This window comes from Ranitomeya variabilis, chromosome 2 (genome assembly GCF_051348905.1).
Source record: "Ranitomeya variabilis isolate aRanVar5 chromosome 2, aRanVar5.hap1, whole genome shotgun sequence".
Classification (NCBI taxonomy): Eukaryota; Metazoa; Chordata; class Amphibia; order Anura; family Dendrobatidae; genus Ranitomeya; species Ranitomeya variabilis.
The window spans coordinates 865,553,100-865,567,392 of NC_135233.1; the positions used below are offsets into that span (position 1 = coordinate 865,553,100).

Here is a 14,293-nt window from a genome sequence, read left to right on the forward strand (position 1 = left end):
GTGGGCGAAAAAATCATTTTTGTGAAAACAAATGCGATTTTTTATTTTCACGGCTCTACGTTATAAACTTCTGTGAAGCACTTGGGGGTTCAAAGTGCTCACCACACATCTAGATAAGTTCCTTGGGGGGTCTAGTTTCCAAAATGGTGTCACTTGTGGGGGGTTTCCACTGTTTAGGCACATTAGGGGCTCTCCAAACGCGACATGGCGTCCAATCTCAATTCCAGCCAATTCTGCATTGAAACAGTCAAACGGTGCTCCTTCACTTCCAAGCTCTGCGGTGCGCCCAAACAGTGGTTTACCTCCACATATGGGGTATCGGCGTACTCAGGAAAAATTGCACAACAAAATTTGTGGTTAAATTTCTGTTTTTACACTTGTGAAAATTAAAAAAAATGGTTCTGAAGTAAAATGTTTGCAAAAAAAAGGTAAATGTTCATTTTTTTCTTCCACATTGTTTTAGTTCCTGTGAAGTACGTAAAGGGTTAATAAACTTCTTGAATGTGGTTTTGAGCAGCTTGAGGGGTGCAGTTTTTAGAATGGTGTCACACTTGGTTATTTTCTATCATATAGACCCCTCAAAATCACTTCAAAGGTGATGTGGTCCCTAAAAAAAACATGGTGTGGTAAAAATGAGAAATTGTTGGTCAACTTTTAACCCTTATAACTCCCTAACAAAAAAAAAAAATGTTTCCAAAATTGTGCTGATGTAAAGTAGACATGTGAGAAATGTTATTTATTAACTATTTTTTGTGACATATCTCTCTGATTTAAGGGCATAAAAATACAAAGTTTGAAAATTGCAAAATTGCAAAATTTTAAAAATTTTCGCCATATTTCCATTTTTTTCATAAATAATCGCAAGTAATATTGAAGAAATGTTACCACTAACTTGAAGTACAACATGTCACGAAAAAACAATCTCAGAATCAGCGGGATCCGATAAAGCGTTCCAGAGTTATAACCTCATAAAGTGACACTGGTCAGAATTGTAAAAATTGGCTCGGTCATTAAGTACCAAATTGGCTCTGTCACTAAGGGGTTAACTATGATTCTGTGCTTTATGAATTTTGTCTTATTGATAACATCCTATCTGTAGCAATTGCCGTCTCCTATCTGAGTAATGTAAAAATCTAACTTCACTGATCCAGATTTTTCCGCTGAATTGCAAATTTTGAGAATGAATCATCAGTGTTGGGCAAGGTTAGAAGATGTTTTCCCTGATAAGATACAGCGGTTACTCTTCAGGGTTGCATTCACATGTGAAGCCAGGTTGTGTTTTTATCTGAGTGAACACAGTAGATCCGTGACATTTTTCTAGTGATTTTGGAAAGTCGCAGAAAAACAATGCATTTTGATTCACTGGTGACAAAAACCTTGTGCAGTGCAGCCTAAGGGGACCCATAGACAATAGAAAGATGTTTGGCCGATTGTTTGGCCAATCTACTATATCTCCCGACTCTTTCAGACTCAATGGTGGAAGTCCTCCTGTGTTCTCGCTGAATACAAAATGATTGTCATCTTCCCTAACATCATCTGTCTGGGGGATAGTTGAGAGGCCACCATATATAGGCCAACCTTGATCTACTGTGTATGGGGGAGTCCTATTTTCTGTTCTTGCATGATGCTTTATTGGTTTAATCATTGTAATTAATTTTAGTGATGATAGGTAGATTCCTTGCCTTGTGCTACTATTTTGACCTAATGTTCTGGTGAATATCCTATGCAATTTGTAACAGCATCTCTCTGTTCACGACATTAGGTTTTTATAAACCTAATCTTTCCACAAGCCATGACAAATATCACAATACCTAAGAAGATTAAGCTGCATGAGATATTTTTTGTTGTTTTAAATTAAATTGCAGCTTATCGTGAAGCTTATTGTCCCAATGTTCGTGCCTTCCTTGTTTGTCTGATCTATAAAGTCTGTTTATTCAGTAATGGTAGTTTTCTATGCTGGATTATTATACGCTTTGTTTGGGAAATGTCTATTTGTTATCCCGATTGGGGGCTAAGAAGAGTTAGAAAGGGTACGTAAAGTGAGAACAGAAGAGGAGCTAGAGGAATATTCCTCCCAGTAGGCTCATGTCATTGTTCTTTGTGCTTCCATATGACCCACAGTACCAATATATTCATTAAACAGAATGGACAAATCGGCTAAGCCTACTCCTTGAACTGTCATCATTTTTATTAAATAAATCAGTAGCACACATGAAAATAAAAAAAGTTTGTAATACATCTTATCAGAGAAATCTGTTTTTTTTCTCCTCTTGGACTGATCTTTCATTCTCAATATTCTCAAATCACAAGGGAAATCTGTATTCAGTGAAGACAGATTGTTATGTTACTGCTATAGGAGATGACAGTTGCTACTAAGAAAATTGTATATAGAAGGGAGGTAGGAGGAGGGAGGAGCTGTGCTTCTAGCTCCTTTCTTCCCCTCCCCTCTATGTAAATCTTATCAGTAGCATCTCCTATTTTGATTAATGGAAAAATGTTTCTTGATGGAGAAAGATGCAGGGTTCTTTGATAAGATATATTACAAAGTTGCTTATTTTTATATGTATTATTGATTTATGGAATAAAAATTTAAACAGTGGTTACTCTTTAAATGATTAGCAAAAGGAAGGTATTATGATTTATTTTTAGAAAAATCTAGATAATGTGGACAGATTAGGTGTGACCAGATACAGATGAATAATTTTGAAGCATTTATGCTTTTTCTGTTATTCATCATGAACATGTTTGAATTCATTGACAACTAGGTGTTACCATTCTGTTTGTTATAGAGGTGAGTCCTTAGACAGTTGTATTGTGTCAGCACTGATTGGACTATATCAAAGTTTGAATGGAACTTCCCCAGATGCTAACACCTACTTATCAATTTATTCAGAAATGTATTAAAAGATTAACAGAGCAATGACAGATAGCAAAGATCTAAGTTCTAAGAAAAGATTTGCTCAATCGTTATTTTACAGTAGATAAAATATGTGTACTTATTAAAAACATGTCTGGAGTGGTGATAGGACCTCTTTAATAACCATCCCATTTTTCTTATTGAGTTACATTTTACTCCAGTTCAAGCATTCCCATTTTCTGGACCAACTTATTACCGTATATACTCGAGTATAAGCCGACCCGAGTATAAGCCGACCCCCCTAATTTTGCCACAAAAAACTGGGAAAACTTATTGACTCGAGTATAAGCCTAGGGTGGAAAATGCAGCAGCTACCGGTGAATTTCAAAAATAAAAATAGATGCTCCATACCGTTCATTATGGCCCCATAGCTGTGCCATATAGTGCTCTGCACCGTTCATTATTGCCCCATAGCTGTGCCATATAGTGCTCTGCACCGTTCATAATTGCCCCATAGCTGTGCCATATAGTGCTCTGCACCGTTCATTATTGCCCCATAGCTGTGCCATATAGTGCTCTGCACCGTTCATTATTGCCCCCATAGCTGTGCCATATAGTGCTCTGCACCATTCATAATTGCCCCATAGCTGTGCCATATAGTGCTCTGCACCGTTCATTATTGCCCCCATAGCTGTGCCATATAGTGCTCTGCACCGTTCATTATTGCCCCATAGCTGTGCCATATAGTGCTCTGCACCGTTCATTATTGCCCCATAGCTGTGCCATATAGTGCTCTGCACCGTTCATTATTGCCCCATAGCTGTGCCATATAGTGCTCTGCACCGTTCATTATTGCCCCATAGTTGTGCCATATAGTGCTCTGCACCATTATTGCCCCATAGCTGTGCCATATAGTGCTCTGCACCGTTCATTATTGCCCCATAGCTGTGCCATAGAAAGCTGTGCCATTGCTGCTGCTGCAATAAAAATAATAAACCACATACTCACCTTTCTTGCTTGCAGCTCCTCAGCGTCCCGTCCCGGCGTCTCTCCGCACTGACTGGAATTGCCTCAAAACGTACGCCACACCATTTCATAGCCTCTCTAGTTTACTTTGACAAGCATTTTAGGCTTATTTTAAGTTCCTGGCAAAAGTCCTTCAAGAATAGCCGTTTCCTGTCCTTCCTCATAGTATGGAGATCAGGATAAGTTTCAGCCAGCATTTTGTTTGCCTCTTGCATGAAAATTCTCCAACCAGTTCATCCATCTTGTCCACACCTCCTTTAGTGTTATTATAGTGCAGGATGATTTCTGGTTTCTGTTTCCTTTCATTGCTGTCAATATTGGAATCATGATGCATGGTACTGAGTAATATAACAGATTTTTCCTTCTTCGCTTTGTAAGACACCATTGTTACTTTGTCGTTGTGGAATGTGCTTCATCACCGAAGGAATATCTCTTCAATTTGGCTTCATAGTACCATCAATTGTAAGATCTTTTTCAGGCAAAAAATTGCGCAGTTCAATATTAGTAATGTAATTGTCCATTGTAATGTTTGTACCAGAATTGTAAATTGGTACAGCAAGTTTTTTTTACAATGTCAGAACCTAGGTCTTTCTGCACTGGAGCACCATCTTCTTTGCCACAGAAGATAAGGTCATTCACCCCATAATAATGTGCAGAATCACACATCCAGAATATTTTTATTCCATCCTTGGCTGGTTTGCTAGGCATATATTGAATGAACTTGCAACATTCTCTGTAGGCTACAAGTTGCTCATCCACTGTTACATTAGCACTAGGATTGTAGAGCTTGGTACAATTCTTGATAAAAAATATTCCAGATGTAACTGATAGGTGCTAAATGATCTGTTTCCAACCTCGCAGATTGATTTTGCTTATCATCAAATCGAAGGCTTCTCCAAATTTCCTCATATCTCTCCACTGACATTGTTGCTTTGTAGTGTGGATTAGAAAGTGGGTCCAGAAATAATTCTCTGATAGGAGCATTATGAGATTTTTTAAACTCTGCCAGAAGTGTTAGTCCAATATAAGCATTCAATTCCTCTTTTGAGATATTTTGCCATGTTTATTTTTTCCTGGCCTTATGACATTGGGAAGGAGGAGTCAGTCTCCCTTCCAAGATCACATGGCCGTTACATCATCACAGGTTTTTCAACACACAGGCATGATCCACCCCCTCCCCAGCAACTCTGATTACAGTAACACAGTAACTTAAGACAAAGACACTGATAAGTACAAGATAAACATAATACGGGCCTAAAAGGCCCGGGTTCTGTAAATATGGGGTTTCCCCAAAAAAACATTGTTAGACCAAAATGGCTATCACATTAAATTATATGAACAACTGGATATTACCAACAACGACATACTTGAGGAATACCTATAGTTTCAAAATTCTAACTAAATTAATTTTGCATAAAATAGCAAAAATGTAAGGTTCTGAGCCTAAAAGGCCCAAGTTGCACATTCTAGAGAACCTGTCAGCAGCATTTTACTACTTAAAGTACGGACAAGACCATATTGGTGCTGTCATACTGATTACTGATTAAAATGATACCTTAGGTGAAGAAATCCTTTTTGTAGATTTTCTTTAATCCTAGTTTGAAGTTTCCTTGTATTCATATCTTCGTATATCAGGGCGGACCTGTAGGCGGGGTCTACAGCTTTGTTCTTTCCCCTCCACTGTGTCTAGGTGTCTTTTCTTCATTATTTGAAATCTATATTTTAAATCCCCATTCGTGGTGGCACTTGCGCAGATTGAGCTCTCGGAAGTCTTCAAGAAAACGGCACAATCGGCTGTGCATGCTCAGTTCCACTGGTGCCATTTCACTGAAGCCCACCATTACATCGATCTGCGCAAGCGCCGCCTGTAGCTAAGATTAATAGTGGGCTTCAAGAAAATGGCGCTGGTAGCACTGAGCAATCTACTCAGGCGCCGGTACCATTTTCCTGAAGATTTCCAAGAGCTCAAGTGCCGCCCGCAGCTAGTTCGGCGCTGGCACAACATTTTAAATGAAGAAGGCACATAGTGGAGGGGAGGGGACGGAACAAAGCTGAAGACTGTACCCACATGTCCGCTCCGATACACGAAGATGTGAATGCAAAGAAACTTGAAACTAGGATTAAAGAAAATCTACAAAACGGATTTCATCACTTGAGGTAGAAAAATATTAAGATGTGAGATTCCTCAGTGGTTTATACCTTTTAATGGCAAGCCGATAAGATGGTAACAAATCTACTGGCTAACACGGTACAAAGATATATATCATTCCTGTATTCATCTGAGGTATCATTTTAACCATTTTTAACTAATATCTTTAGTGTTTTGTATTTGAGATCATGAGTGTTTGATCAATTTTTATCATGAATTTTTCACCAGTGTTTTTCACATAAAAGATAAATACATTGCATAGCTTCTCCTATCCTGTGCAATGTTAATAATGGATTTTTACGAACCCATAGGCTTATATTTGTACTTTTCATCTGTGATGTTCGCAAAAAAATGGACATGTTTCCATGATTTTTGCACGGACACACGTCTTGTTTTTTGTGTACCATGTAAACCGTCCCATATATTATTATGTGTATGTGTTCTATCCGTGTACCGTATTTTCTGGTGTATAAGACGACTGGGCATATAAGACAACCCCCAACTTTTCCATATAAAATATGGAGTTTGGGATATACTCGCCGTATAAGACGGGGGTCATCTTATATGCCGGGTGTCATCTTATACGGCGTGTGCGGTCCAGATGGTTCCCAGGGTCTGGAGGAGAAGAGACTCTCCTTCAGGGCCTGGGATCCATATTCATGTAAAAAAGAAAAGACTAAAAATAAAAAGTATGGATATACTTACCCTCCGATGGCCCCCGGCTCTCAGCAGTGCGAGCGGCGGCCTCCTTTCCCAAGGATGCATTGCGCGAAGGGCCGGTTATGACGTTGCGGTCACGCAATGACCCTGGGAACCATCCAGGACCACTCCCTGCACACGCCGTACCAGCGTATAAGACGACCAACGACTTTTGAGACGATTTTCAGGGGTTAAAAAGTCGTCTTAAACGCCGGAAAATGCGGTAAATAACAGAACTCGTGTGAAACAGACATCTGAATCATGCTTAAGACTGTTTTTTTTGTGTTGTGGTGTGGATCAAATAGAGGATTGTACAAAGTGTGTAGCTTGTACACTTTCTTGAAAAGCAGGGACTAAAAATACTCAATCAGAAATGTAGAGGTCGATTAAATGAAGCAGATCTCCCAAGGGAAACTTTTGCAATACCCATAAAGTATAATTTTCTGTGTGCTGCATGATTAATTCTGCGTATTATTCTTACTATCTTAGAAATGTTAGACATAGGTCACACTTTCTTGTGGGAATCATATCCAATTGGTAACTTGTTTTATTCCATTCACATATAATCTAATGTCTGAAAGGGAGTAAAATTACATTTGGTTTAACTGTTAAGCCGGCTGTCTGTAAAATATCAATTTCAACTCCCATTGTGTTATTTGTGTCTTTTCTGCAGGCTATGATATACTTGTCTTTGTTATGCTTTTCAATAGGAAGATAATTTCTGCAAAGTTTTTGTATAGTTGAGGTGTCTAGAGACGGGGAGATCATATATCCGTTTTTCAAATGTGTAATTACGCAGTTTTTTCCCATTGTTTCCAGAATTGCGCATTGGTGAAGGGGTTTGTTGGTCGGCATCCTGATGGGCTCAGCTTGCATTTTGTGTATGTGGTGCAGCGGTTTGAAGGCAACTATACATGCATTGTTTCATATGAGGAAAATGGAAGAGCTTACAATCTAACTAGAACTACTTATGTCAAAACTATAGGTAAGTGAATCCTTCCAGATGAGGGTGTGGGTATTAATTATATATTAAATAATTATTTATTGCTATGTAATAATGTAGAGGTAAAACAGCTGAACTTCAAATTTTCACTTTTCAAAATGTTTCCTTAGTAAATTGGATTTCGAAATATGTTTGCATGCTAATTGACAATTTGTAAAACATAGATCAATTTCACCATAATGATTCTGCCATGAATGCCCTGCTACTGTAATCAGAATATTAGAGATGATAAATGATAAGTGCCTTAGCGGAAACATAAAAATATGACAGTCAGTCTTCATTTAACCGGAATGCCTACTCGTCAAAAATTGCTTAAAAAAAATATTTTAAACGCAAAGTTGTATGAGCTGCATAAAATATATTGCAGAGTTTAGCACTCATAACCTGTAATATTATATTTTTCAAGAAGGGCATCCAGGTCGTCCTTGAGCTTGATCACTGAATTGACAATTACAGCATCATGTGGCTGAGAGTTCCATAGTCTCACTGCTCTTACAGTAAAGAATCACCATTTGTGATGAAATTAAAACTTCAGCAGAGGATGCACGATTGTAAATAATTTCAGGCCAAAATGTAAATAGATTGTTGGATTTACAGACTTTCCCTTAGTTATAAATTAGAAGGAGAAAGAGGAGAAGTGTGATCCAGGGAAGGGAACAGAGGCAGACAGAAAAACATTATGCAGAGCTCTCTTTGTGTAACCTCACATTAGAGCTTGATTCAGATCAAGATTAGTGAGATGAGCGAGTGTGCTCGTTACTCGGGTTTTCCGAGCATGCTCGGGTGTTCTCCGAGTATCTTGGGCCTGCTCGTAGATTGTTTGTGTCTCCACATGATTTACAGCTGCTAGACACCCTGAACACATGTGGGGATTCCCTAACAATCAGGCAATCCCTGCATTTGTTCAGGCTGTCTAGCAGCCGCAAAAACATGCAGCTGCGGGGACACAAACATAATCTACGAGCACGCCCAAGATACTCAGAGACCACCAGAGCATGCTTGGAAAACCCAAGTAACGAGCACACTCACTTATCACTAATCAAAATAGCTCAGCTCTATTGTATAATATCCTCCATGTTGCTGCAGCGTGTTTCTAAGTTAAAATATGAATAAAAAGCAGGCTTTCCTCTCTCTGTCTTATGCTGTCTATGGCTGAAATCACTGCCACCCGTCTCCTCTCCCCAACTACCAGTGGATTGCAAATTACATATAGAGCATGCAGAGGGGAAGACTGGTGAAAATGCAAGATAAAATTCACATAATAGATAGAAATTGTATTATTCCTCAATAGCTCACACAGGACACCTTATTCTGAAAAGTTGCTTGAAAGCTCAATTACTCATTAAATAGATTTCCCTTTCCCTCATCTGTTTCCAACTTTTCACATAGGTTATTGTTGTGAATACCGCTCTTGGGCTCCCTCCGGTGGTTGTAAGTGGCATTTTTGCGAGTTCTGCTCTTGGGCTCCCTCCGATGGTTTTAAGTGGTACTGCTGCTCCTTGGATTTAGTAGTCAGCAGCTGCTTCCACTGATTGTCTTTCTGGCTCGACTATTTAGCCTGGTTCTATCCTTCAGCCTGTGCCAGTTGTCAATGGTTCCTGGTTGGATTCACATCTCTGCTTGGATTTCCCTGATATTCTGACCAGTTCAGCAAAGATAAGTCCTTGCTTTGTTCTTTTGCAGTCCACTTGTTGTGGACTTAATCTTTCTGCACTTTCTATGTTTTTTCTAGTCCAGCTTGTCAGTATGGATTTATTCAGTTAAGCTGGAAGCTCTGGGAAGCAGATTTTCCCTCCACACCTTTAGTCAGGTGTGGAGATTTTTGTAAACTCTGTGGTGGATTTTTCTAGTTTTTAATACTGACCGCACAGTATTCTTTCCTGTTCTATTTATCTAGTTAGACTGGCCTCCTTTGCTACATCCTGGTTTCATTCTGCGTATGTCATTTCCCTCTCCACTCACAGTCAATATTTGTGGGGGGCTGTCCTATCCTTTGGGGATTTTCTCTGAGGCAAGATAGCTTTCCTGTTTCTATCTTTAGGGGTAGTTAGTCCTCCGGCTGTGACGAGGTGTCTAGGGAGTGACATGAACATCCCACGGCTACTTCTAGTGTTGTGTTAAGCTCAGGAACTGTGGTCAGTACAGGTACCACCTCCTCCAGAGCACGTCCCATGTTGCTCCTAAACCACCAGCTCATAACAGTACAACTGGCCAATAATGAATTAAATGCATCTCAAAAGAAGGAAAAGGAAGTTCTGAGCCATTTTCTTTTCTGCAGTCTGTTTTGTCTTTTTAATCAATACAGGGTCTCAAGGAGCCATCCTTCTTGGCAACAAAAAAGAATCCCGCTCCCAATGGTGACGAAGACGGCCGAATATGCCCCTTCTCTAAAGACTCCTTAACATAACTCCGCATAGCGGCATGCTCTGGCACAGACAGATTGAAAAGTCGGCCCTTAGGGAACTTACAGCCAGGAATCAAGTTAATAGCACAATCACAGTCCCTATGTGGAGGAAGGGAACTGGACTTGGGCTCATCAAATACATCCTGGAAATCCGACAAAAACTCAGGAACTTCAGAAGAGGGGGAAGAGGAAATTGACATCAAAGGAACGTCACTATGTACCCCCTGACAACCCCAGCTAGTCACAGACATAGATTTCCAATCCAGCACAGGATTATGTCCCTGTAACCATGGAAAACCCAGTACAACAACATCATGCAAATTATGCAACACCAGAAAACGGCAATCTTCCTGATGTGCTGGAGCCATGCACATGTTCAGCTGAGTCCAATACTGAGGTTTATCCTTGGCCAACGGCGTAGCATCAATGCCCCTCAAAAGAATAGGGCTCTGCAAAGGCTGCAAGGAAAAACCACAGCGCCTGGCGAATTCCAAGTCCATCAAGTTCAGGGCAGCGCCTGAATCCACAAATGCCATGACAGAAAAGGACGATAATGAGCAAATCAAGGTCACAGATAAGAGAAATTTAGGCTGTACAGTACTGATGGTAACAGACCTAGCGACCCTCTTAGTACGCTTAGGGCAATCAGAAATAACATGAGCAGAATCACCACAGTAAAAACACAACCTATTCTGGCGTCTGAATCCCTGCCGTTCTGCTCTAGTCAAAATCCTATCACATTGCATAGGCTCAGGACTCTGCTCAGAGGACACTGCCATATGGTGCACAACTTTGCGCTCGTGCAGGCGCCGATCAATCTGAATGGCTAGAGACATAGATTCGCTCAAACCAGCAGGCGTGGGGAACCCCACCATAACATCTTTAAGGGCTTCAGAAAGACCCTTTCTGAAAATTGCTGCCAGAGCCTCCTCATTCCATTTAGTGAGCACAGACCATTTTCTAAATTTCTGGCAGTATACTTCTGCCGCTTCCTGACCCTGACACAGGGCCAACAAGGTCTTTTCTGCATGATCCACAGAATTAGGTTCGTCATACAATAATCCGAGTGCTTGAAATAATGCGTCTACATTAAGCAATGCCGGATCCCCTGATTCAAGGGAGAATGCCCAGTCCTGAGGGTCACCACACAGCAGAGAGATGACAATTTTAACCTGCTGAATGGAATCACCAGAGGAACGGGGTTTCAAGGCGAAAAACAATTTGCAGTTATTTTTAAAGTTCAAAAACTTGGATCTGTTCCCAAAAAACAAATCAGGGGTTGGAATTCTAGGCTCTAAAGCCGGAGTCTGGACAACATAATCTTGGGTACTCTGTACTCTTGCAGCAAGTTGATCCACACGAGAAAACAAACCCTGAACATCCATGCCAGCGCCAAAATCCTGAACCACCCAGAGATTAAGAGGAAAAAAAAGACAAAACAGACTGCAGAAAAAAAAATGGCTCAGAACTTCCTTTTCCTTCTTTTGAGATGCATTTAATTTATTTTTGGCCAGTTGTACTGTTATGAGCTGGTGGTTTAGGAGCAACATGGGACGTGCTCTGAAGGAGGTGGTACCTTTACTGACCGCAGACCCTGAACTTAACACAACACTAGAAGTAGCCGTGGGATGTTCCTGTCACTCCCTAGACACCTCGTCACAGCCGGAGGACTAACTACCCCTAAAGATAGAAACAGGAAAGCTATCTTGCCTCAGAGAAAATCCCCAAAGGATAGGACAGCCCCCCACAAATATTGACTGTGAGTGGAGAGGGAAATGACATACGCAGAATGAAACCAGGATGTAGCAAAGGAGGCCAGTCTAACTAGATAAATAGAACAGGAAAGAATACTGTGCGGTCAGTATTAAAAACTAGAAAAATCCACCACAGAGTTTACAAAAATCTCCACACCTGACTAAAGGTGTGGAGGGAAAATCTGCTTCCCAGAGCTTCCAGCTTAACTGAATAAATCCATACTGACAAGCTGGACTAGAAAAAAAATAGAAAGTGCAGAAAGATTAAGTCCACAACAAGTTGACTGCAAAAGAACAAAGCAAGGACTTATCTTTGCTGAACTGGTCAGAATATCAGGGAAATCCAAGCAGAGATGTGAATCCAACCAGGAACCATTGACAACTGGCACAGGCTGAAGGATAGAACCAGGCTAAATAGTTGAGCCAGAAAGACAATCAGTGGAAGCAGCTGCTGACTACTAAATCCAAGGAGCAGCAGTACCACTTAAAACCACCAGAGGGAGCCCAAGAGCAGAACTCGCAAAAATGCCACTTACAAACCACCGGAGGGAGCCCAAGAGCGGAATTCACAACAGGTTATGTCACAATCAGGGCTGCCACTAGGAATTTCGGGGCCCCATACTGGCAAAATTTCCGGGGCCCCCTTGAGACTCCGCTCAGCCTCCACCCAAGCCCTGCCTCCACCCCTTGAACTGTCCACAGTCCCACCACTCTCTTTTGGAAAAACTCCACTTCTCACCAGTCACACATTAACAGTTCCCATTACCAGATCACATACATAGCCAGCAGCTTTTGTTTTTGCCAAAAGATTTTTTAATTGTAATAAAGTTTTATTTAAACCGTTAAAACTTAAAACATTGTTTTCATAAAAGGAAAAGAAAGATATATTATTCCCTCGCAGGGGAACTTCAGTGAGTTGTAACAATAATAATAATAGTGCAATTAACATAAGGGGGAACCAGACAAAGACAGGGGAAGGATAGAACAATGGGAAAGAGACAAACGAGAATTCCACAGCATATAAAGTAGCAATAACTTATCCTTGAATAGTATATCAATCTAAATGTACCATGTTATAGGAAAAATTATGGAGAGAGGCGTAATGCTCCATCCAATTGGACATTTGGCTCCAAATCCATCCAAGGACTCCAAAGTTTGAAAAAGAGATCTGAGGTATCACCTCTGGTTGCTTCAGTACGTTCAGATAGCATAATATTATTAATTCTTTCCTTAACCACTGATATGGATAGTGAGGGTGATTTCCATTTTGCAGCTATATGAATTTTGGTAACCATAAAGAGAAAGTTAACTAGTGTTTGCATACCCTTATGGGGTAAGGGGTGTCTTGCCCCCAGTAGGAAAAGTGCTGGATCCAAACAAATTCTTTTGCCAATCATCTGATCTACTAGGAGTGTTACTTTTTGCCAGAGGTCTAATACCATGGGACACGTCCACCATATATGCATCATATCCCTCGTTGGTTACATCCTCCGAAACAGCTGAAAAGCTGATACATGTGGATATATGCTATGTAGTTTAGATGGAACAAGATCTCTCCTATGGAGAACCTTTAACGAGGTCTCCACCAGAGATGATTGATGACTACCTTTAGATAATGTATCACAGCAATATCTCCAGTCTTCTATAGATAATTCAAAACCCAGGTCTATCTCCCAGTTTGGCAAAATATTTTTTTAATCTGCCACTATGACAAGGTAGACTCTTTTCACCGGGCCCTACTCTACTCTAAACTATTAAACATTTGTTAAAATATGCAATACAATTTAGGCATATTTTTATTTATTTTTCAATTTTTAAAATGACCAATAATACCACGTAGAAGGAAAAAATACCACCACATCATGACCAGACACCATATTACCACCACATAGCGACCTATAATACCACATACAAGGAACAAACCCGCAACACCATGTCCAGACCACATATTACCACCACAGTGGCCGAACAATATCACATACAAGGGACAAATACCACCGCACCATGTCCAGACCACATATTACCACCACATGGTGACCAATAATACCACATAAAAGGAACAAATACCAACACGCCATGACCAGACCACATATTACCACCACATAGTGACCAAATAATAGCACATGCAAGGAACAAATACTGCCACACGAAGGCCGAACAACATATTACCACCACATTGTGACTGAATACTACAATACTGATCATTAATAAAAAAAAAATACTATCACCATAAATGCCATTATACACAGGAGATCTGTACTTAGTATGCAGTGTCTGTGTACAGGTAATACAGTGATTACCGATGCCATTATACACAGGATCTCTGCATATAGTGTCAGTGTACAGGTAATACAGTGATCACCAGTGACATTATATACAGGATCTCTGTATATAGTGTCAG

The 14,293-nt window shown here is 40.3% G+C and overlaps 1 protein-coding gene across 3 annotated transcripts in view; it reads left to right on the plus strand.

Moving 5' to 3' along the window:
• The window catches only part of IL1RAP (interleukin 1 receptor accessory protein), a 379,294-nt gene that overhangs the window by 314,067 nt on the left and 50,934 nt on the right, over positions 1-14,293 (plus strand). For all 3 annotated transcript variants that reach the window (XM_077290301.1, XM_077290303.1, XM_077290302.1), the window contains exon 5: positions 7,551-7,716. In XM_077290301.1, the coding sequence (XP_077146416.1) occupies positions 7,551-7,716 (166 nt within the window). The remainder of the gene's footprint in view (positions 1-7,550; positions 7,717-14,293) is intronic.